General features: G+C 38.4%; 1 protein-coding gene across 5 annotated transcripts in view; it reads right to left on the reverse strand.

Moving 5' to 3' along the window:
- The window catches only part of ADAM23 (ADAM metallopeptidase domain 23), a 179,645-nt gene that overhangs the window by 64,064 nt on the left and 91,334 nt on the right, over positions 1 to 24,247 (reverse strand). For all 5 annotated transcript variants that reach the window (XR_010662199.1, XM_065927689.1, XM_065927687.1 and 2 more), the window contains exons 4-8: positions 17,409 to 17,472; positions 7,303 to 7,385; positions 6,208 to 6,271; positions 2,183 to 2,255; positions 1,122 to 1,198 (exon numbers count right to left, since the gene is read on the reverse strand). Coding sequence is in view for 4 of the 5 variants with exons in the window: in XM_065927689.1 (XP_065783761.1) it covers positions 1,122 to 1,198; positions 2,183 to 2,255; positions 6,208 to 6,271; positions 7,303 to 7,385; positions 17,409 to 17,472 (361 nt within the window). In the remaining variant the exon portion in view is untranslated. The remainder of the gene's footprint in view (positions 1 to 1,121; positions 1,199 to 2,182; positions 2,256 to 6,207; positions 6,272 to 7,302; positions 7,386 to 17,408; positions 17,473 to 24,247) is intronic.

The raw sequence follows: 24,247 nt of genomic DNA on the forward strand, positions 1-24,247 counted from the left end.
TTGGGCTATAGTCCATGGGGTTGCAAAGAGTTGGGACACAACTGAGCAACTAAACAACAACAAATGTACAACTGTTTAGGAAAGAACTATATTTAATTATCATTAGGTACTCATACAGACAGAGAGCAGCTCATGTGGTTTTCATACAATTTTTAATATGTAAAAATATTCTAGAGAAAAATGTATAATTATTAATATGTTAAAATAAATAAATCTCAATAATAGCATAGTACATCTGGAATAGATACCAATGTAGTCACATAGAAACGTGAATTCAGGGGAATGAAATTCTCATAATACTGTACTAATTGCTAACCACACAAGTTCTCAAAGGAACAAATGTTGACAATTATCATATTCTAAAGTTTGATTACTAGATAATCCTTTAAAGAGCAAGGGCTAAGTATTTTAGCTGTCATTTGGACTATCATTTGTTTTTCATAGTTAGAACAGCACATGGTCATTGATCAGTTTATACTTGATAAGACTGGACTGTAGACAAACATCAACAGTCTATCTAAAATTTATTATTACCAACTGCAATTTCAAGAGTAAACAAAAACAGATCTCTAAGTTTAAAAAAAAATTGTATCCATAATCACCACAATACAAAGACAAGCTCATAAAAGAGAGGATGATCTGACCTATCACTAGGTTTTCAATGGCTGGTGGTCTAGTTTGCCATAAAAATTACATTTAGCAAAACATTATCTTAAATGTGCAATTTTGGGGAATTCCCTGGCAGTCCAATGGTTAGGACTCCACATTTCTGTTGCCGGGGCATGGGTTCAATCCCTGATCAGAAAACTAAAATCCCACAAACTGTGCGACACAGTCAAAAAAATTAAAAGTGCAATTTTCAGTGTAATTACTCATTAACTTATCGAGTAAATTACCATGTAATCCATATGCTGTGGAATTAATTTTTGGTTACATAGCATTCACCATGTAATTACTAAACAGTCCCCATCATTACAGCTTTCTAACCTATTATGAAATAGACTAGGAACATAATTTCAATTCCAAAGCCCCTATACATTTATCAATACATAGGAGGTCTATGAAAGTTGTCGATTATATAATTACAGGATTCGTATTTAGTAACTCAGTGTCACACTCACATTCACTGCTCTCTTCCGTCTCCTTTTGAACCACTGTAATTCAGATAGAAAGGGCCACTGGTCACTGCTTTCCATACCTGTGCAAAAGGAAAGAAGACCAAAATGTATGTTTGACTGCATTTCAATGGGAGAATGTTTTAAAAATATTACGTGAGGGAATAGCAGCATTGATAGCATTTGTCTTCTCAAAATAAAAATAAACTAAGGTGAAAAAGCACGCCAATTATTAAATAGTTCACATTTTCATGGTCACAAATGTAATCCAAAAGCATTATTTTTTTCCAAATCTCATGAAAAACATAATGAGCTGTTCACAACTCCTGGGAATATGCATATTTGATCCACAACCACCTGACCCTAGATATCTGAAAATTTAGAATTCTACTATGCTTAATTCACTTTATTTTTTAAATGCTTTCCTTTTTTTAGAGGGTTTTTATTATTTATTTATTTGGCTGCACCAAATCTTCAGTCTTCATTGTGGCATGTGGGATCTAGTTCCTTGAACAGGGATCAAACCCAGGTCCCCTGCACTGGGATTGTGGAGTCTTAGCCACAGGACTACCAGGGAAGTCCCCTTAATTTATTTTAGAATTAAAAAGAATGCATGGCATAACCTTTTGCATAAATTACTAAAAACTTTTGGTACTGATACACAGAAATAACATTGCATACCCCAATAATCCAAAAGCGGCTTTTGCCAAATCAGCATGCTTAAGATGCCTCAGAACCAGACCATAAGAGAGATAGTACCAGCTGGTCAAAGAGCAGCAAACTTCCACGAAAATCTAAGGATGAACCTCCCTGTAAATAACTCTGTTAGATATGGCCACACTTTACAGTTTCTAACACAGCTTTACATCTGAGTTTCATATTTCAGTCTTTCCACTGGAAACGACTCTTCATGCTTCATCACATGAAAGCCATGTGAACTGCCTACCAACACCGCTCACTCCAAATTTCAAACCAATTCCACTTTCCAACGAGCCTGCATGTCTACCAAGCTCCAAGTCAAAGCTTCTAGTACATAAAACAGAATGGCTACTTTCACAAAAACTTACTGAGATTCTTCATTTGCTTAGAATATTGTCCTGCCAAGATTTTCTGGATTATATGTGGTCGACCTGTGCTTTTCTGAAACAAAAACAATTAGTCAATTAAAAAGCAAGATATGATTACATCTGTATGGAAGAGTGTGAGCACTTTCTCTAATATCCTCCTTACAACGCGAACATTTATATGCTGATGGTTTAGTTACCAAAAATGAAAAGCATATATCTTGCTAAAAGTTGAACTTCAAATAAAATAGAGCATCATCCAATTGCCCCAGTTTAGATAAAAAGCATAGTTGCATTATTACTCTTAAACCTTAACTTTCTTCAAACCCATGCATAAGAAATTCACAAGAAAGAAACACAAATGGGCAATGACTGCACAATGAAAGACGAACACTTTAACACTTCTTCAAAATGCAAGTAAAAAGATATGCCAACTTTTGCCATCAGGTTGGCAAAGGTTTAAAAATTTTTACAACCATAGTCAATTACAGTTGCAAGGCAAAAATCACTCTTACACACTGCTGGTAGCACAGGTCAGACAGAAATTTAATAAGTCTATCAAAAATCTTGAAAATATCCATATCCTTTGCCCAAGATATTACACTTTTATTAAAGTCTTATTTCCATCACTATAAGCTTCCATTACTGAGTGCATAGGATGTGCTACCAATTTACCAATTTAATGCTCACAAGCACTCCATATGGTGCATATTTTATTGCCACTTAACAAACAAAAATATTGAGGTTCAGAGGATACATTAATGAGTCTAAATTATATTACAAAATAATGGTCCATTTATTTTTTAAAATATGGGAACGTATCGCTGAAAAACTGGAAGAATGTGCACTGAAAGGTAAAGAGAAGTTATCTCTAGGGGATGGGATAATGGATAAATACTGTTCAATTAAATATTTGCTTATTGTGCTTTTCCAAATTCCCCACAATGTTTTATAATCAGAAAAAAAAACTTATTTTAAAAAGTGCTCTTATTAAATTACATAAAAGACTTATAATAACTAAAAGTTTTGCCATTCATTTATTATTTGAGAAATAACATGAGTTCTCACAAGAAATACTGCCTCCATATTACTGGACTTATAAAGAATACTAAAATTAACAGTAAATTAAATATCAAAAATCTAAATTCAAGTACCATAGACTCTTAATTCTGGTATCAACTGAAAAGATACGTGGAGTGATGAAACCCACAACTAGCAACATAATTTTAAAAACCAACTAAAGTTTCAAGCATTGTTCCCATCCCTCTTCCATGGTGAAGATGAGGATAAATCGTTGCATGAATGATAGGCAGGTAGTAAAAAGGAAGGCAAAAGAGAAAAGGCATTAAGTGTATAACAATCAGCTCCTGAAGAATAGGATTATGGGTTTAACAAGGCAAAACCAATGCTTTAAACATTATGATAATAACACCTTATAAGTCTCTTCAACAGTTTAATAGACATAGTCGTGTATATTTACTAATTCATCAAATGTGTAAAATTGCCCTATGAGGGATGCAATGAAAAATTATTTCATTTTACCTATTTAAAAACTCAAGGCTTAGAGAGTTGTTATTTGGGGCGGGGGGTGTTTTGCTCTTTGGCTTTGTTTTTGTTTTATTTTAGGGTCACAGGATCCTTTAATCAATGCCAGAAATCAAAGTCAATCTTTTACTCTATGAGTCAAATAATTGTGCTGTACATAGTTCATCTACCTACAAGTAGAGTAAGGGAAGAATATTTTACTTCATCAAAATGTCTTTATCTATCTAGGTGGGGTGATCTTCATTAACTGATAATTCTTAAATTATCAGTTAAAAATAATACTGCTTTACTCAAACATAAACCAGTTAAAACTTAAAGACTTTCCTGCCTCAAATTTGAAATTACCCCATATTCATATACAGGTTGCCATACAAAGAAAATAAATATTTGTCTGTTCAACTATTATTATCAATAGCCTGAATGACTATTTCCTGTCTCTAAATTTATCTTATCTACATTTTAAATCTCTAAAGATTAAAAAAACACTTTTTCTGCTCCCCATCAATGATTGCAATATCCTGACGCTATCACTTTCAAACTGCTATTTTCCCATCAGCAGTACTTTTCACTGTTACGGCTTCCCAACTGATACCCCTCAGCACCTTCACCCCCTACTGTCTGTTCCTCTCCAAGCCAGCAGAACTCTTGCAGTTCCTAAAACACACTGAGAATGCTCCTACCTCAGGGCCTTTGCACTTGTTCTTCTCCTGCAATACACATCCAGTCCCCTAATTTCCTGAAGGTCTTCATCCCAAACTCACCACCTCATTGTGCCCTGCCCTGGACAGTTAATTTAAGTTTTAACTCTCCTCCCCACCCTTCCAAGTGGCACTAGTGGTAAAGAATCTGCCTGCCAATGTAGGAGATGTAAGGGATACAGTTTCGATCCCTGGGTTGGAAAGATCCCCTGGAGGAGGATATGGCAACCCACTCCAGTATTCTTGCCTGGAGAATCCCATGGCAAGAATCCACTGCCAGTGGAGTCTGGCAGGCTACAGTCTCTAGGGTTCCAAAGAGTCTGACATGACTGAAATGACTTCGCATGCACCACCTACCCAGCTTCATTTTTCTCTCCTTAGTATGCACTATCTAACATACCATATGAAATTACTTATTCACCTATTTATTCCTGTCTCTGCCCCTGAAGACTACACGCTCTATTAGGCTCGGGTTCTATGTCTATTCTGTTCACCATTTTATCCCCAGCACCTAAAATAATATCCAGCATGTAGAAAGCCCTTATTACAATATTGATGAATATATGTGTGCTTAGTCGCTCAGTCGTGTAGGACTCTGCGATCCCATGGACTGTAGCCCGCCAGGCTCCTCTGTCTGTGGGCATTCTCCACACGAGAATGTTGGAATGGGTTGCCATGCCCTCCCACGGGATTTTCCCAACCCAAGGATTGAATCCAGGCCTCCTGCATTGCAGGCAAATTTCTTTACCGTCTGAGCCACCAGGGAAACAGGAATACATAAATATATCAAATTTTAAATTTAGTTGCATTCTATTAGTTAGCAACATGATCAGAGCACATGACTTCTTTTTTCCAGTTTCATTGAGATATCATTGACATATAGCACTGGAAAAGTTTAAAGTATACAACATAATGATTTGATAGATGTATATATTATATTATGAACACCACAATAAGTGTAGTTATTATCCATCACTTCACTTAGTTATGCATTTTTTCTTCATGTTGAGAACTTTTAAAATCTATTCTCAGCAGCTTTGAAATTTATAATACTATATTGTTAATGACAATCACATGCTGTATACTGCATCCCTAGAACTTGCTTAACTTATAGTTGGAAGTGTGTTCTTCTGACCACCTTCACTCATTTCCCCCACCAGTCTCTGGTAACCACAAATCTGTTGTGTTCATGTAAATTCAGTTATTTAGATTCCACATACAAGTGAGATCATATAATGTTTGCCTTGTTCTGGCTGACTTAACTCACTTAACATAATGCCTTCATGATTTCTTATCTAGGTTGCTGGCCTACGCATGACTCTAAACATTATTTTCTTCCCTATCTCAAAAGAAAAATAAATACTGTTTAATGTAATCATAGTTGAACCCACAAATCTCCCCACTGAAGATTCTTAGACTCATAAAAGTTATGTATATACTTGCTTACAGTCATACAACTACCTAAAGACCATGAGAATAAAAGCTTGCTTAAAGGAAAACAAATTGGTCAGTATAAAATAAAGCATCTTATCTTTTTTCTCTTCTGACTGGGAAGAACTGATCTTAGCTTCACAAAATGTTTGAGGCTTCTTACCATCCCTTATTGACATGCCACCTCCGACATACAACCTAAGCTTCAAAACTCATGGTACCAGCCTAAATGTGAAATAAAGTGCTCTAGATAAATGCATTTTGAAATCTACATGATCATCTCTTGATTGCTCAAAACAAAAATGCTGGAAAAATAAAGCCCCATAAAGAAAGTGATATCACAGTCACACTCACCTCATTGTGAACCACGTCCAGTGGTTCTATCATATACACAAAGGTATGATCTTCAAACATACCACTACAACACAAGGAACCACAGTAAGAGAGTTAGCACATATAGCAAACGCACTGTCTTTAAAAATGAGTGCACCTGAATAAATACCTTTATTCTGCCTCAAATCAAATTCACATATCTGCATGGAATCACCCTGTGGTCCTAGCACTGCACTAGACAACGTATAGGTTACAGAAAGTGCAAAACGTGTGCAAGAGAAGTATACACATTATACCTGGTATGGTGAATTTTTGGAATTAAATGAACAGATAAGAAGGTCAAATTGGGATAGGACTATTGATGCTGTTCTAATATCTCGAGTTATTACCGAGCCATGTACAACTAGTACAAATTTGATTCACAAAACCAGTATCATCTGTAAGAAAGCAGGTTCTTTGTGTATAAGAACAATTTAAAACATTTGATTCTGAAGAGGCAAACAATTATCTTCATGCTTACAAATTGTGAATTTCTACTAAGACTCTGTGTTGGGAGCCACATTTAATTTTGAGAGACACAGGATTTTTTGTAAAGTGTGTAAGTAAGATTTTCAAGATCCTTTTCCTCACATGGCCATAACAGATTTTTCCATGAAGCGCTACTGTGTTTGAGTCTAAAAGGCACCTACAAATGTTTTTTAAGAGGCTGCCTGAAAACTGAAACATGGGCTCCTCTTCTTTCAAACCACCCTTGCCTGGCCACCTTCACCTTATCCTTAGGTTAAACTGACTGACAGTTCTTCTAGAAGATACCTCTGGGAAACCTTTCTGGGCTAGGTTCAGCCACCCCCAAAGTCCGTCCTTCTCCTTCACAGTGCCCACCAAAATGGCAATCAAATAACAATCTGTATGATCATTTATTTAATCTCTAAATCACCTGCGAACTCTTAAGTGTTAAGAGAGCAGAGGCTAAGCCCTCCTTGTTCACCACATCCAGTCTCTGTCCCAGGACTGGTACAGAAGAGTCACTAAAATAAATATCTATGAAAGACAAGATGGAAAGGGTGAAAGAAACGGATGAAAGCAAGGTGATCCTCGCCATGAGATCCCACATACTGAAGGCCATTGCAGGTTGACAGAGCCACCCTTGAGTCCTTGACACCTCTGATGTTTCCATGGTAGTAACAGTGCTCTCCACCCTGTAAAACAGAAGAAGATTTTATTGTTAAATTATGCTGCCTCCAGCATGATTCTTTCTCTTTGGGATGCATCTGTAAAGCCAAAAGAAAGGCAGGGATGATCCTAGAAACGCCTCAAGGCTGTTATGAAATCTCAAGTTTTCAACTTTTCTATAAGAAGCAGGTGCATATACGAGCTAATGAAGAAAAGGCTTTAACAGGAATAAGACATTAATGCAGCTGGAACAACTTTTATACCTTTCCTAAGCATGTGAGGGAGTAGACACTTAGCAGATATTGTTAGGGAATAAAATCTTCTACATAACTGAGGTGATTCCCCCAAAGGCGGTGTTTATCATCATTTTTTATGGAAAACAACATAAGACTTGGTGATTTGCTTTCCGACCTTTGAAAATCAGTTGATAAATTTTTTTAGAAATAATGTATGAAATTACTTTTCAAAGGCAAATAGTAACTGCAAGACCTATTTAAAAACACACACACACAGCAAAGCACTTTCTCTCACCACCTCCATAGCAACTATTTTTAACACTTTCGGCTGTTTCCTCTGCTGTTTACCTATGTATTTCTGAATGGAATATTTATACTGTTATATCCTAATTTATTTCACTTTAGAAATTACCTTCCTAATATAGAATCTCGAAAACTCTTCTTGCCCACAATACAGTCTAACACACATTAGAAGTTTTTGGTTAAATTATATTTAGTGTTTGTATTCAGTTCTGTTCAGTTCAGTCACTCAGTCGTGTCTGACTCTTTGCGACCCCATAAATCGCAGCACGCCAGGCCTCCCTGTCCATCACCAACTCCCGGAGCTTACTCAAACTCATGCCCATCGAGTCGGTGATGCCATCCAGCCATCTCATCCTCTGTCAGCCCCTTCTCCTCCTGCCCCCAATCCCTCCCAGCATCAGGGTCTTTTCCAATGAGTCAACTCATCGCATGAGGTGGCCAAAGTACTGGAGTTTCAGCTTCAGCATCGGTCCTTCCAATGAACACCCAGGACTGATCTCCTTTAGGATGGACTGGTTGGATCTCCCTGTAGTCCAAGGGACTCTCAAGAGTCTTCAACACCATAGTTCAAAAGCATCAATTTTTCGGCGCTCAGCTTTCTTCACAGTCCAACTCTCACATCCATACATGACCACTGGAGAAACCATAGCCTTGACCAGACGGACCTTTGTTGGCAAAGCAATGTCTCTGCTTTTTAATGTCTCTGCTATCTAGGTTGGTCATAACAGTGTTTGTATTATGACTACACAAATACTGTTCACAGCTGTGCCACTCTGATGACATTGTCTTTCATGCTCTATTTTAAAGTTTTTTGAGAACTTTTCTTTCTTTTTTGCTTTTCCATGTATTCAGCATGTGTACAGACCCTATTATATAAAATATTATCTACAACTCTTCTCCTATGATCAATTATAGCAGGTAAGTTATCAAATCCATTTTGTTTCTGGATACACCCTGCTTGTTTCACCCTCATGCTAGGTCTGATGCATGGTTGCATCCCAGGACTGGTCTATAGCATCATTCTGGGAACTCCTCTGTCCTCTTTCTGTACTGAATCCTAGATCCTAGATCTTCTGCATTCATGACCCCCTTTCCTGGAGGTGCACATCCTCTGGTAGTTGTTGAAAAGGTATTTATGAAAGATAAATTTGAAAGTTGAAAACCCCATTTCTATCGTCACACTAGATCATGTGGATGGGTAGAGAATTCTAGATTGGTAATTACTTTCTCCCAGTATTTCAAGGGCACTGTGCACTCTTAAATCTTCTAATGCTGAGAATTGGAAATTATTCTAATGTTAAACATTGTCCATACAATCTATGTTTCCCTTTTCAAGAAGATTGCAGGAAATTCTATTCATACCCATTTTCACAAAATCTCATGATGTACCTCAGGGGGAGACTTTGCTTATTGATTGTGCTGGGCACTTTTGAATCAAGAAAATGCATTCTCCCCAATATTCTGTAATAACCTATATGGGAAAAAGAATCTGAAAACAATGAATATCTGTATATGTATAACTGAATCACTTTGCTGCACATCCTGAAACTAACACAACATTGTTAATCAACAATACTCCAATACAAAATAATTGTTTAAAAAAAAACACTACAACTCCACATGAAACATATCTGAGCATGTATCAGTGCAGGTAATAATAATATATATATTAAAATAGTAAAAAAAGAAAATGCATGCACTTCAGTTCTGGGAAACTTCTACTGTTTCTCTGATAAGCCCCTTCCTTTCCATTTTTCTCTACAAATTGAGCTCGTCTACTGAAGCAGAGGAATGGCTCTCCAGGGTAGGGAGTAGATCAGGGATTTAGTACCTTCTCCAGGTAGACTTTCAACCAATCTTTCTGTTTCCTGGTACTTTCAATTCCTTGGACTTTATGGGTGAGGAAACACAAATTGGCTAGGTTCTGCTTGGCTTTGTCCATGGAACTTAGCAGAGCAAGAAAAACTCAAGCCTAGGACGATTACTCTTAATCCATCTGCTTTCTAGCTCCTACCATCTTATGGACACCTCTTATCAGCTGTCTTCTCCTCTCTTAATCCCTGTGGGTTTCTACCCTTTTTAAAATTCCTTAGCTGTTACCTGAGTGTGTCACTATAAGGAACTAGAGATAAATACAAGCACGGAATCCACACTGTCTAACCAGAAGTTTCCTATTTTTTTTTTTATTTAATATTGAAATGTAATTTCCCTGGTGGCTCAAATGATAAAAAAATCTTCCTGCAATTCAAGAGACCTGGGTTCAATCCCTGGGTTGGGAAGATCCCCTGGAGAAAGGAATGGCTACCCACTCCAGTATTCTTGCCTGGGAAATCCCATGGACAGAGGAGCCTGGTGGGCTGCAGTCCACGGGATCACAAAGAGTCAGACATGACTAGGTGACTGACACACACACATATTGAGTAGAGGTCCCATGCTATACAGCAAGTCCTTGTCGATTATTTTATATATACAGTGGGGATATGTTAATCCCAAATTTCTTAAATAGAACACTGACTTTGACTTTTTATTGATGATTTACAGTCATCTTAATCACTGCTTATTAAGCTGTATTACAATAGCCTCAGATGATATTTAAGTGCATAAAAGGGGGCACCCAATTATCAAATGACTACTCCCCAATCAACTTAGCTTGTTTCCTTTTAGTAACTATAATATAAAGTTTCAATGTTGGTTTCTAAAATTGGTATTACAATCTTGTTACTATTTTGTAAAGTGTTGCTTTTGCTTCTCAAAACTCTACTCCCATGCACAAATATTAGCGTCTAGATACTATGTCAAATTCTATTTGCATATTCAACTCAAACTTGTTGGGGCAAATAGTTACCACACATTTCAGTAATTTGAGAGTCCATATTAATACCCTGTAATTAAATATCAGACTCTTCCCATGATTCTAAAAACAACCACAGGAAACTGTAAATTCCATTGGACCAGTTACAGAGCACTCTGTGTCACACCAAAAAGCGCTCTTGAATCAAGTGACTGTTAGAAGTGCACAGCAAATACTGTCATATTTACTTGACCTTTCTAAGAAAAGCTCTATTTTTTATATTTTCCTGCAAATAATCTTTTTTCCCAGAAAATATTTTCAAGTCTTTTCTTACACTTCAGTTTCATTCGCTTGCACTGAAAACTGGAAGCTGATGCTCTTTCAGCCTAAAGGTCATTGATACCTGTTTTAATTACGGCAGAATATCATCTGAAGGGAACTGTTCAGTTCACGGTATATGTGGATGTGGATCACCATACTTCCTGGACTTTGAGACATGCAGTAACATCTAATCCCTGATGTTTATCATCATAAGAAAGCTTTAATATCTAACTTGTGTAGTTATATTAAACACAACACGCAATTTGGCAAGTCCTAATTTAGTGTTAATACTAGTAGTATTAGAAGGCTTTCTGACTTCCTTATTGCTTAATTTACACCAAGTTTTTGAGAAAGCATTACCAGAAAAATACTATTTGGGAACTTTCCAGATTACGTAGCATTTTGTTAATGTCATCACAAAGTAAGATCTTCGGGTATTTCATATTAAATAAATCCCTGCTGAGAAGTATTCTCTCTTGGGTATCAGGATGACAGGAGCAGGTCAGGTCAGAGGGGCCTCTTCCAGGGGAGAGCGTTGTTAACGAAGACACTGGATAGTCAGTTCCCGGGGTGCCTCCATCCAAGGTACTAGCCATCTGAAACCCTCACTGCCTAACAGTAACTGCCACCTCTGTGTACAAATAGGGAGAGAGTCACAAGTGCTAAAAGGCTCTGCCGCAGACAGCAAAGCTAAACTGAATCCCACATCTGCAGGCACTAGTGTTTCTTTCTGCAATCAGGAAGGCCTCAGACAGTTCAAGAGCGCTGGTCAGAGACTTTGAGATCACCACCTATGAGGGGGGTCACAGACCTGTAACTAGGCAAACGGCAGGCAGGAGAATCAAAAAGGCCTCATTCAATGCAGGACACAAGTCTATATGTGTCTCCATGGGCACCAGCATTTTCAGATTAAAAACTGTCAGGTACTAATATTCAACAAAAATGGAGAATCTAATAAATGGACATTATTGCATTATCAAAGGGACTTAAAATGGGATGCATATACCCGAATTTGAATAATGCAAAATAAGGATACAAAAAAATATTTCAGAGAATTGGACAACTTGAGAACCCAACACCAGTTCAGTTTTTTTTTGCTAAACTCAAGGGGAAAAAATGTCCAGGTATCAAAACATTCACATGTTCTAATTTATATGTTTATATATATAGCTGTACTACATAAATTTTAGTGCTATATCCATTTTTAATAGTCCACACAAGTTATACTATTCAGATTTAAAATAACTTTGTAGGGAGTCAGTGTGGGATGCTCTCTTGATTTCCTGGGGAGTGTTTTTTTTAACCTCCCAGCCAAGAGCCTTGCCCACAGAAGCCCATTGCCTCTGACAATACTCTCTGCCAAGAAGCATTCATGGAAGAAGTGAGTTTGAGCTTGACCACGGTGATGAGTTGATAAGGAAAGCGCACACACACAAAAAAAATTCTAGGAGGGCAATGTGATTAAAATGACAAAGAAAAGAACCAAGATGAGAACAGAATATAGAACCTACAAAGGGAGGATTTTTATCTGCTAGGTTCACCGTTGCATATCCAGCTTCTAGAACAATGATGAGATCAGAGTGACTGAAATCAACAGCTGTTTAATGAATGAATAAAAATGGTCTTGTCAGTTAGGCTCATGAAGAAGCCAATCTTAAAGGACTAAAGGATTCATGTTTGTTGAAAGAGTGGGTAAATAAACCCCCATTACCTGAGAGATTTTTTTTTTGAGACACTCTTTTGTGATTCAGTGAGTTTTAATATATTAAAATAGAACTGTGGGACTTCCCTGGAAGTCCAGTGGTTAGGATTCCGCACTTCCGCTGCAGGGGGCACAAGTTCTATCCCTGATCAGGGAACTAAGATTCCGTATGCCAAGTGGGGTGGCCAAAAATAAAGAGGCTGCCACTGAACAACTTAGAATATGGGAAAGTAGAGAAAATGTGTTCTTCCTGTAGGGAGGTGAATCTCACCCCTCAAAAAAGAGGAAGTGACTATGTAGACATGCTCAGTTCCTTCCCATCAGTTAAAGCATTCTTTCTTCCCTGGGCAAGAGTGAGCAAAGAAATAGGAAGAAGCCAGGGTAAGAAAATACCATTAGGAAAGGACACTATCCCCACCCAATAAAAATGAAGAGTAACAACAGAGGTGGGAACAGAACCACTGTTATCTATCCATTCAGTCTTACACTGCTGGTAGTTCTTTTAATAATAAGAGAAACCAAAGTATTAGCAAGCATTTAAAGTGAATGGTTCACTTAAAAGGGATTTAATAGAAATATACTAAATTGGAAATGAATTATTATACCATTATATTGATGACTAACTCCTTTAGAACTGATACACTAAAAAATAACTTATGTTAATAGGTTCATCAATAAAGTTGACCAACAAATCAACAATGTTGTTTTGTTGTATATTGTGTGCAAAGCATCATGCTAGGAACTGTTGATGCCAAAGCAAAGTTCTTTCATATGCATTTACTAATACCTGGCACCTATTCTATCCTGCCCACTTAATTTGTTGACCTCTCAGTTCCTATATTCACTTCACAAGGAAAGAAGACCCTTTAAATCACTTTAATTCAACAAAAATAAAAGCATAAGACATTAACCTCTTCTTAGTTAAAAGTGGGAACTAGGTGGGAGCTTGGTAGTCATGAAATGGGACCATCTAGACATGTAGTATCGGAGAAGGCAATGGCACCCCACTCCAGTACTCTTGCCTGGAAAATCCCATGGACGGAGGAGCCTGGTAGGCTGCAGTCCATGGGTCTCGAAGAGTCAGACCCGACTGACTGCCTTCACTTTCATTTTTCACTTTCATGCATTGGAGAAGGAAATGGCAACCCACTCCAGTGTTCTTGCCTGGAGAATCCCAGGGACGGTGGAGCCTGGTGGGCTGCCATCTACGGGGCCGCACAGAGTCGGACGCGACTGAAGCGACTTAGCAGCAGCAGCAGCAGACATGTAGTAGCTCTGAAGTGTGACTCATCATTTTGTTTGAAACTAATTCCCAGAATATTTTAAATGTCCACATTTATATTTCACTTTAAAGTCAAGTAAGCTATTAGTGATTCTGTCCCTCCCTAGTCATATGAATAATTGTGTGTGTATATGCATGAACGTGTGTACTTTTGTCTAAATAATTTGAGATATTTGGAAGAAAGGTTGCAAGGTGTAAAAACAGGCTTATTTAACTTGCCATTCTTACATACTAATTTTCTATTCTGGTATTCGGTATGAAGATTTTCTTAACATGGAACACAATGTGAACTTTAAAGACACACTTTTAAAAATAGATATGCAACGATAGTAGGAGTATGAATTTATACAAAATTTTAGAAAGAAAAACTGTGAATATGTGGCAAAAGCCTTAAAAATGTACCAACTCTTTAACCCAGAAAATTCCATTCTTGAAAGTAATCCTTAAGCAATTACTAAAGAAGTACACAAAATATATTTAGAAAGGTTTTACTTAAAGTTATGGCAAGCCGCTCCAGTTTTCTCGCCTGGAGAACCCCCATGGACAGTGGAGCTGGCAGGCTCCATGGGGTCACATGGGGTCACAAAGAGTCAGACACAACTAAGTGACTAAGAACCAGCACTTAAAGTTGTTTGTACAGTGAAATATTAGAAGCAATTTTAAATGTTTATCATTGTGTGATTAAACAAGCTATAACAAATGAATTGAATACAATATTATACACCTTTTAAAAACAAAAGTTTAGCAGAAATTTTAATGCATGTTAAAATATTTATAATATTGTTAGGCTAAAAAAAATTTTATTTTCTCTGTTCTACTGTAAATTACCAAAACTTTGCAAGTAAATATACTTTCATCGCCTAAGTTATTTCCAGTATTCTGCTGGTCTGAGGAGCTGGGTATTTCTTTATTCCTTCATCAATACTAATGTCATTTTCCTGGAAGTTGAAAGAACAACCATTCCTCCATCACGGATATATAAATAGTTGTATTCCCTTACGAGAACCTCTAAACAAGTTCTCAAGATCCAGTTGTATGATTTGAACTTTTTTTTCAGATTCCTGATAACTGTAATCAAGTTGTTTCCAGACATGTTCCTCAAATTTATACTCCCACCAATATTATTGTGACTATTATTGAATATTATGATTTTCTTAAGAAATTTGATAATTTAACATTTTAAAAGATGCCATTTGTATTCTCATTTTAACTTGCATTTGCTTATAAAAAACTTACCAGCCATTTGTATTTTTCTTTTGTGAAATATACATTTATTTCATTCATCCATTTATGCTTAAATGGTTTATCTTTTATCATTATGTAATTTAGATTAATTCAAAGCATGTACAAATTGGCACAGAACATTGCCATGCTTGTTTAAAATGTTCTAATCTGAAATATTTCATTAAATATTTGCTTTAATTGATTAATGAGATAAAATATGTATATATTTTTTTAAAAATTTCTCCCACAGGATAGTGTATACCATATCAACTTGGGTTTGGGAGTGTGAGAGGCATAGGTGTGAGCTAAGTCACTTCAGTCGTGTCCGACTCTTTGCAACCCCATGGACTGCAGCCCACCAGGCTCCTCTGTCCACGGGATTCTCCAGGGAAAGATACTGGAGTGGGTTGCTGTGCCCTTCTCCAGGGGATCTTCCTGACCCAGGGATCAAACCCTCATCTCTTATGTCTCCTGGCATTGGCAGGTGGGTTCTTTACCTCTAGTGCCACCTGAGAGCCCGTATATATATAGATACATACAAATAAAAAACAGACTGTTACCACTTATTCATTAGATATGAAGCAGTAGTTTGGGTATACAAGCTGTTTGGAGAAAATGGGTCATAAATAAGAAAAAAGAAATGAACATGAAACTGCAATGAATACTTCTTTTGTCAGCACTAAAATACTCTGTTTTAAATTTCAGTTACAATTGATACAAGATTTGACATGTCTAATCCATGATAGGACCTCCATTTGGGACCTCAAATGACCTCTGGAAGCCAATTAGCTACTCCATTTCCTTTAAAAAAAAAAAAAAAAAAAACTTTCTTAGTGAGAAGTTTGGATCAGGTTACAGAGGCCTGCAAAGGTGGCTCATTTGCTGAGTCTGTAAAGGTCTCTTGCAATCTTCTCTTCTCCAGACTCATGATTCAGCATCTGCAGTGCTCACAGCACTGGCACAGCTGACAGAAGCTTTGGTTTGTACAAATGCCAGGCAGCACTGTTCCCGAGCTTGATTTAGCATTTCTGTTCACTTTCCACAACACTAACTTTTAGGGAGATTTGACAACACTCCAAGATTCGGCCTAAGGCGAGAAGTGACAGACTAGTAAGGGTAATACATGGAAGTTCTTAATCTGGGGCATAAAATTCAAAGGTTTGGAACATACGTCAAATTACAAATGTGCCCACTGTTAGATGGGCGATTATAAATCCTAAGAAATGCCATGACCCTTGGGCAGTAGTTTGTTCAGGCCACCTAGAAATATCTGTGGAGGATATGAGATGCACCAGCCCAGTTGCCCACACTGCACAACCCAGCAAGCCCACACTTTTGTGCCAGTGCTCATTAGCAATCAAGAAACAAATCCAGCTATGTTTCCCCACTTTGTTTTGTTTCTCTGTTTGCAGCCCATGCCTGAGGCATCCACGGACACACCTCATGCTCAGAGGTGCCCCGTAACCTTCCTACAACTCATAATCTCTGGATGCAGCCATTCCAGGAATTTTCACCCTGACTGGGGGAGATCAACTGTGTTCCTTACATACAAGTAACCTCTCTCTCTTGTTTAATCTAAACCCAGTTTTCCTTATTGATTCTCTATGAAAAGAACAGTTAATCTCCAATGAAGGAAATCAAGCACCCAATTGCATTGATATGACAATGCTTGGTGGCCATGAGAAGGTTTATTTGTCCTCTTTCTGCCTGCATGTCTTTCTTTGCACAATGGGAATAATAATATCCATGTCACAGAGCTATTGTGAAGATTGAGAGGGAGAAGGTTCCCTACATCTTCCTTTCCCCATCTGTCCTCTGTCCTTGGGCACCAAAGTCCCTTGGACTAAACAGTCCCTCTAACAGCCCCTCCAGTCTGATCATTCAGTTTCTCTGACCATGAGCCTGGGGCTGCCATGGAACTGGAGAAGTCTTGATATCTTACATAAGATCGTGTGTATAACCAAAAAAATGAACATTTCTTTATTGACTGGGGCATTTAATGTTATCTCAAACATTTGTAAATTTTAATAAATTTCTCCTAAATGTGTATTAAATTTAAAAATAATAGCTTTTATAAGAGGCCACAGAATTTTAGTGAGACAGACAGCAAAACAATGCAGTGTGCAATGAACAGCGTTCTATGAACAAGAATATTTATATTATAGGATGTCCATATGCTGCTGACCATACCTTAGAGTACTGTGGTTTCCCATTTTCATAGTGAATCTCCACATAATCAGAAGACAGCAAACCACTACAAAGGAAAGAAAATACAGTGATTTCCACATCTAAGACACTTGGAGATTTTAAAAATAACCAGCTCAATAAACGGATGTGAGAGCCATGTAACCACAAAGCGCTCCTGTCCACAGTAAGGGCAGAACAGATGTCATCAACAGTGCCAAATGTTACCCAGCAACAAATCACTCCTCTACCTGTTAAAAAGGGTAAAATACAGATAACTCAAAGATGAATTCTTTTTATACACACATGCATCATTTGATTGATATGTTAATATGGAACAAAGAGGCAGGTAACAGGAGAAGATAAGTGCTATAAAAATTCACAATTACACTCTAACTAATTGGAAACTCAAAACAATCATTGAGGAAGAGCACAGAGAAAAGACCAGATAGAAAATATTTTAGGCTTTTCAAGTCACAGGATCTGTATAACCACTATTCAACTCTGCTGTTTTATCACCTAAGTCGCTACAGGCTGTACAGTTGTGTTCCAATAGCACCTCATTTATGGACACTGAAATCTGAATTTCACACAATTTTCACTCATCAGGAAATATTTTTTTTCTTTAATTTTTTGCAACAATTTGGAAATTTAATAAACATTCTTCACTCGAGGATTACAAAAGCAGAAATGCCAGATATGGCCTGAGGTCCACTGTTTGCTAACTCCTGGAATAAAATAATAGTTAAGAACATAGATTTTGAAGTCAGAGTGAGGTTTAAAACCTAGCCCAGGTCCTTATTAGTAGTGTGACCATGGGCAAGGTTCCCAGCTCAGCCTTTACATGAGTCACATGAAGACAAAAGTGTGAATCGCATAGACACTAACAGTATTAAACGAAACCACCCATATGAGAACTCAGAGCTGAGTACGTGCCCAGTAACGGGCACTGCAGCTGTCACTATTTTTAACTCAGCTTCCTCCAACACATTTCCCTTTATACAAGGTAGGAAACACAAAATATGTGCCTCCAAACGAGCACAGAACTGCTAGGGCATCTGGGTTCCTGTTCCAGCTGTACCACTAGAAATAATGGTAGCAAGAGATCATTCACATTGACTGAGTACTCACTACATCCCAGCCACTGTTCTAAGGACTATCAAGGGAGAACTCACTTAGTCCTGTCTGTCTTCCCTAACTCTGCCTACCAATAGGTTTTCTTGTTGGGAAAATCTTGACACTTCTTCTTTAACAAAAGGACGGGAGGACTCAAGGATTTTGCATCATTTTGAGAGCTGCACCTGATGTGGTTCTACTATGATCCAGTGTGGAGGGTCTGGAGGAGGCTTGGAGCCAATCAACAGAGTAACTGGGAGTTACATGAGCATCTGGTCCAGCCTGGTTTCTGGTGTGAGCTGAATGATAACCTTTACAACACAGAAATAAGGTAGATGCTTGTATCTTGGACAGGTTTTTCTATTGAAATTACTAATCAAATGTGTGTCTATTGAAAATTCTACATTTGAAACTAACTTAACTTACAATACCATCTACTCATTCCCTTCTCAAAATCTCAGTAATAGCAGACGTAATGACGGGGGCTTCCCTCGTGGTTCAGCTGGTAAAGAATCCGCCTGCAATGCAGGAGACCCCTGTTCGATTCCTGGGTCAGGAAGATCCACTGGAGAAAGGATAGGCTACCCACTCCAGTATTCTTGAGCTTCCCTTGTGGCTCAGCTGGTGCAAATCCACCTGCAGTGTGGGAAACCTGGGTCCAATCCCTGGATTGGGAAGAAAGGCTACCCACTCCAGTATCCTGGCCTGGAGAATTAGGTCGCAGAGTCGGACACGACTGATCGACTTTTACTTTCACTTTCTTCAATGGCAGTTCTCAGCTCTCCGTACTTGGGAGAACCTGGCAGGGTGCAGAAACTTCTTTCAGTTCTAGTTAATGAAGTCAGCAGTTAATGTGCATAAGCAGGGTTGTTCATGACAACATATCTCTCAGGAATATTTCCACAACACCGAGAGGCAGAGAGGCTGCACTAACTGCATTTTAATTACCTCGCTCTACAGGTAATTCATTATTTTCAAAATTCTCAACCATGCCATCCCTGGAGCACGTCTAACAGTTGAAAACAAGGCTATTTTAGACCCCCTACTTTTGCTTTAATTACAAAAGCAGATAATAACATTCTAACCACTAACCATCAAATATGATAAAGGTCACTTTATTGTATTTCTCTCTTTTCAAGGTCTTTTGCCCATCACGGACATACCTATTTCTACTATCTCCCACATGTGAGAATCTTAAAGAAGAGAAATAGCCACTTTTCTAGGAGCCTATGACAGATAGAGACAGACATAAGACCATATGCTCCCTGTGACAGAGGCGCTCCTCTCTCCCGCCTCCTATAAATAGCACCACAGCCTCACTTGCACCATCCTTCCCTCCTGTCTGACCAAAGCCATCCCTGCCTTAAAACTGTTTCTCTCACTTATCACAGGGACCCCAGCACGCGGCATGATGCCTGACACACAGCAGGTGCCTAACCAATATTTGCTGAGTGAGCGAACATCTACGAACATCCACTCCACGCCAGGCCCACACCGTGTGCTGGGAAGGTGGGATAAAGGATGCCACTTTCCGAAACCGAAACTAAGCAAATCAGCACAAATGTATGAGATTCACCGTCTCATCCTAAAAGGGCATTTGTAATCTTCCTGAAGGTGAATTAATGCCAACTGAAATGTAATCTCATTATAAACGTCTTAATGTAATTTCGAAACAAGACTTTTCAGTGAGGGGCAAGTAACACTGGAGGAACAGAACTGAACAGCTCGGGGTGTGGCAGCCTGTCTCCAGTCACACCCTGCAAAGAAAGAGCAGGTCATCTGTCTCTCTGTACGCCTGAAGATAAGCTGTCTGGCAATCTCTGCCTGCAGATGCTCTCCAAGGCCTTTCCTCCACCTCTCCCCTCTGCAGTTTCCCTAGCAGAATTTCCTGTCGGGAACAGAATGTTCTAACAGGCTAATACTGATCTACTTAGCAATTATGGTTCCAAGTATAAACTGTCATTTTACTTTGATGATCAGCCAACTGGGCGTTTGGTTCTGAGTTATCTAATAATGTGAGGGAACTGATGAAAAGGAATTTCTGAACATTTTAAATTCTGAAATAAACATCTTTTTTCTAGGCATTTAAGTTACAGAAAAGCTATACACCCCAGCTACTATAGTGCTTCTCATGCAGGTTATCTGGTGAAAGAGAGGCGGCCTTTGGAAGTTAAGAGATAAATGTAGGATGGAAGTTCAAAGCAAGAAGGAAGAGAGTGGGAGAACTGGAATAAGGAAATTCTCTTTTGATATTGTTATGGAATCCTCTCATTCAGCACCTTCATGGTAAATCTGCACAAAGGTAGTGAAGAGAACCTGAACTCCAAAGTCAGACAGTATGATTTTATTCAACATATGAAGAACAAATGTAAGCACCTTGAAGACACTGAACTCCAAGAGCAAGAGAATGGCAAGGCTATTTAAACATGGCGATGAACCAAGAGTCATAGCAGTGAAGGAGGAGACTGTGGCAGAAATAATGTGGAGTATCCACCCAATCGCATTTTGTCTTTCTCTTCCTGGCATGGTAAGACTACACTTCATAGCTTTCCCAGCATTTACGATGGGATTAAGAGATTGAATTTAGGCTCAAGAGATATGGGTGGAAGTGATGTCCACTCTTCCAGTTTGAACATTAAAATCCAGGCACGACTATCAGAGCTCTCTCTTCCCTGGAATCCTGGAAGTCATATGTCCCAGATGGCATAGCTACAAGGTGGATGCAGTCTAGGTTCCTACATTTGATTTGGAGATGAGCTTCTTAGGAAAGTCACTCAATTTGCATTAGACCACACTGTGGGTAAAAGACAAAATATTACACTGTTAATTCTCAGATTTCATCTTTATTATTGAAACATGCTCAAAATGATCCTAATTCCAGCATGTGTCACAAGAAAAAGTTCTAGAAATTTATGTTGAAAGAATTTCAGAATCATTAACAAATATACAAAGAGAACTGCTATTAAGATCTAGACATTGAAAAAAAAAAGATCTAGACATTGAAAATTCATACAAAGAGAAGTTTTGCCTATATAAATATTTGTTGGCATCCTTGAGTTTGAGATGGTGTGTCTAATGAAAGAAGATATATGAACAGTCAGGTGGTCAAAACTCCAAAAGTTTATATCTTACATTCCTCCATGGAGGTTCATTATGGAAAAGCCAAGGAAGGATCTGAGTAACTGGAAAAGTTACTTACTAAGAATCCCTAGAGCCTGGAAAAGTCATTAATGAAGAAGAGTGAATGACTTCTTTGGAAAATAAGTTGAATCCCTTACTTTAAAGAAAGAACTATATGCTTTCTTTTGGACAATCCTGGTCATGATAGGCTATGAGTGGGTTCATCAAGCAAACTAATTTGTTTAGAAAGAGATGATGTAGAGAATAAGACCCTTGTGCTCTAAGGAAGACTACTAGGAAAGACAAACATCGGGCCACAAGAAAGCCGTTTGTTCTACATCAGTTAAAGATCATTTACTTCCTTTAAAAAGTAGTCAAACTACCAGTCTCTAAAGTCTCTTCCAGTTCTGAAATCTGCATTCACTGCAATTAATGAAATGAACCCTCAGTCTACACCTCTGATTAGAAAATTGAGAACAATCTCTTTTGGAGGGAGCTGAGGCCAATAAGGCATTCCTTCACCAGAAGAGCTAGGGGAAAAGTCTAGAAGAACAGTAGCAAGCACCAAGGCTGAAGCACTGGCTGGCCATATGATTTATCATCCAAATCAGGATACAGAAAGAGGCATATTAATAATTATTCCAGGACAACAGACATAAACCAGGAAGGACTGTCCTCGAAAAATGGGGACATACAGTTACTCTACCTAAGGGTCAAATTTAAGGTACACACATTAAGTTCTACAGAGAAGGTGAGGCTATCTATGAGGTGAAAAATACTCCAAAGCTGAGATGTTACTAAGCAAGTAGACTATGAATATGTCTCCTTCTCCAGCTGCTTCTGGGTTTTTTACATGGTCACTTTTTTGGACAGACTTAGGATCTCTCTCTCTCAGCGCTTGACGTCAGGAAGTACATGAGAGGGGAATGAGCAGTTTGAGATGCAGACACCAGAAAGTTGTGAATCTACATTCACTGCAATACACTGAACTGGTCAGGTCCTGACCAGCCATGCTCCTTGCCACTCAATGTCTTTGCTCTTAAAGAAACAGCATCACTAATACCCTAATCCCATTCTCAGTGGTAAAATATGTAAATTACTTCCATATGTTTTCAAACTGGGACTGGAACAGAGGTCAATATTTGTATAAACAGTGAAAGATTATGTCTAAAAAAGAAAGGAGAGTCACTGATGCTCATTTTCATAATGGAAATTCACTCATCTGATTATCTTCTGTTTGACAACGTTTAACTCCTCAGTATTAGGATCCCTGAGCATCCTACATGGCTCCTAACAGATTCACCCTGGAGCTCTGCCCTTCACCCCACCAGGTCTCACACTTGAAGTAGGCTGGAACCTGGGACCCTTTTCCAGGGTGCTTGCAATTTGCACCTGGACAACAAAACACAAGAAATCATAAGAGATGAAAAATAACTACATGCCTGCTGCAGTGGGAGCAATTATGAGCAATAACATACAAAAAGGCCACAAACCAACTACCATTATGGAGGTGCCGGGAGCAAAAGCAAGGTACTGCACGTGATCCCTTCATGCAGCATCAGTAAGGGGGTGGGCAGACCTCCGAAGCTACCCCTCCAGCCCCACCCACTCACTGGTGCACCCTCCCCTCACCCTATTTGAGGAATCAGCCTGCCCTCCTTGGAGAGCAAGCAGGAGTACCTGTTACTTGTTTTCGCTCTCTCATGCTACAGCACAAGTTTCAATAAAGCCTTGCCTGGAATTCTCATCTGCCCTTTTATCAATTTCTACTGATGAAAAAGTCCAAGGACCCAGGTCGATAGCACATTCATTTATTTGATAACAATAAATGCTGAGCAGTATGGAGAGTCTAAACTTCATGGGGCATCAAGGAGAACAGTATTGCACAATGAAGCACCATGCCTGCTCCCTCTTTCCATCTGAAGTGTCACTTTTTTCCTTTTATACACCTAGCTTTTAATTCATTAAATCATTACTCTAAGTTGTAATGAGGAGAGATACAGACTTTAAACTTAGTACATTCATACAAGTGGAAGCTTGTAAATTTACTATTATTCTCATGGTGCTTTCCATTTTAAAAACAACAAAGTTAAAAGGTAAGAAGATTCTTCAACCACCACTTTCCTCAAGTTTTAAGAAAAAGTTAGACTCAACCCAACTGAAATAATTTTTAATACCAAAAGTTATTTCAGCTAGAAACTATATACTCCTTTGAGTGTAAACAATACAGTGAGAATTTTAAAACTGTATTCAAAGATTGTAGACATGGAGAAGTTTTGATTTAAGAGTATAGAAATAATATGTTAAGTGGGTGAAGGTAATTACAGGTTGAATTGAGGCTTGGTGTTAAGTCAAACAGTGATGGCATGCTAAGGCCAGGGCTGAAGAATGTGGGCATATTTCATAGGATTGGAGCAGGAGGCGGAGACCACTCCTAGTACAAGCAAGTCATAGAGATGTGAGCTTCTCTGAGGCTCACCACAGGAATTCAATGAGTTCCTGAACCGCAGGAGAGGCTTCAGTACTTAATGTATAGGCATTCATAAGCGATGGCCGGTGCACCATAATACAGTTAAGAACATCATATAAAATACTAGGTTGTCCAAAAA

This window comes from Muntiacus reevesi, chromosome 3, assembly GCF_963930625.1.
Source record: "Muntiacus reevesi chromosome 3, mMunRee1.1, whole genome shotgun sequence".
In the NCBI taxonomy this organism is placed as follows: Eukaryota; Metazoa; Chordata; class Mammalia; order Artiodactyla; family Cervidae; genus Muntiacus; species Muntiacus reevesi.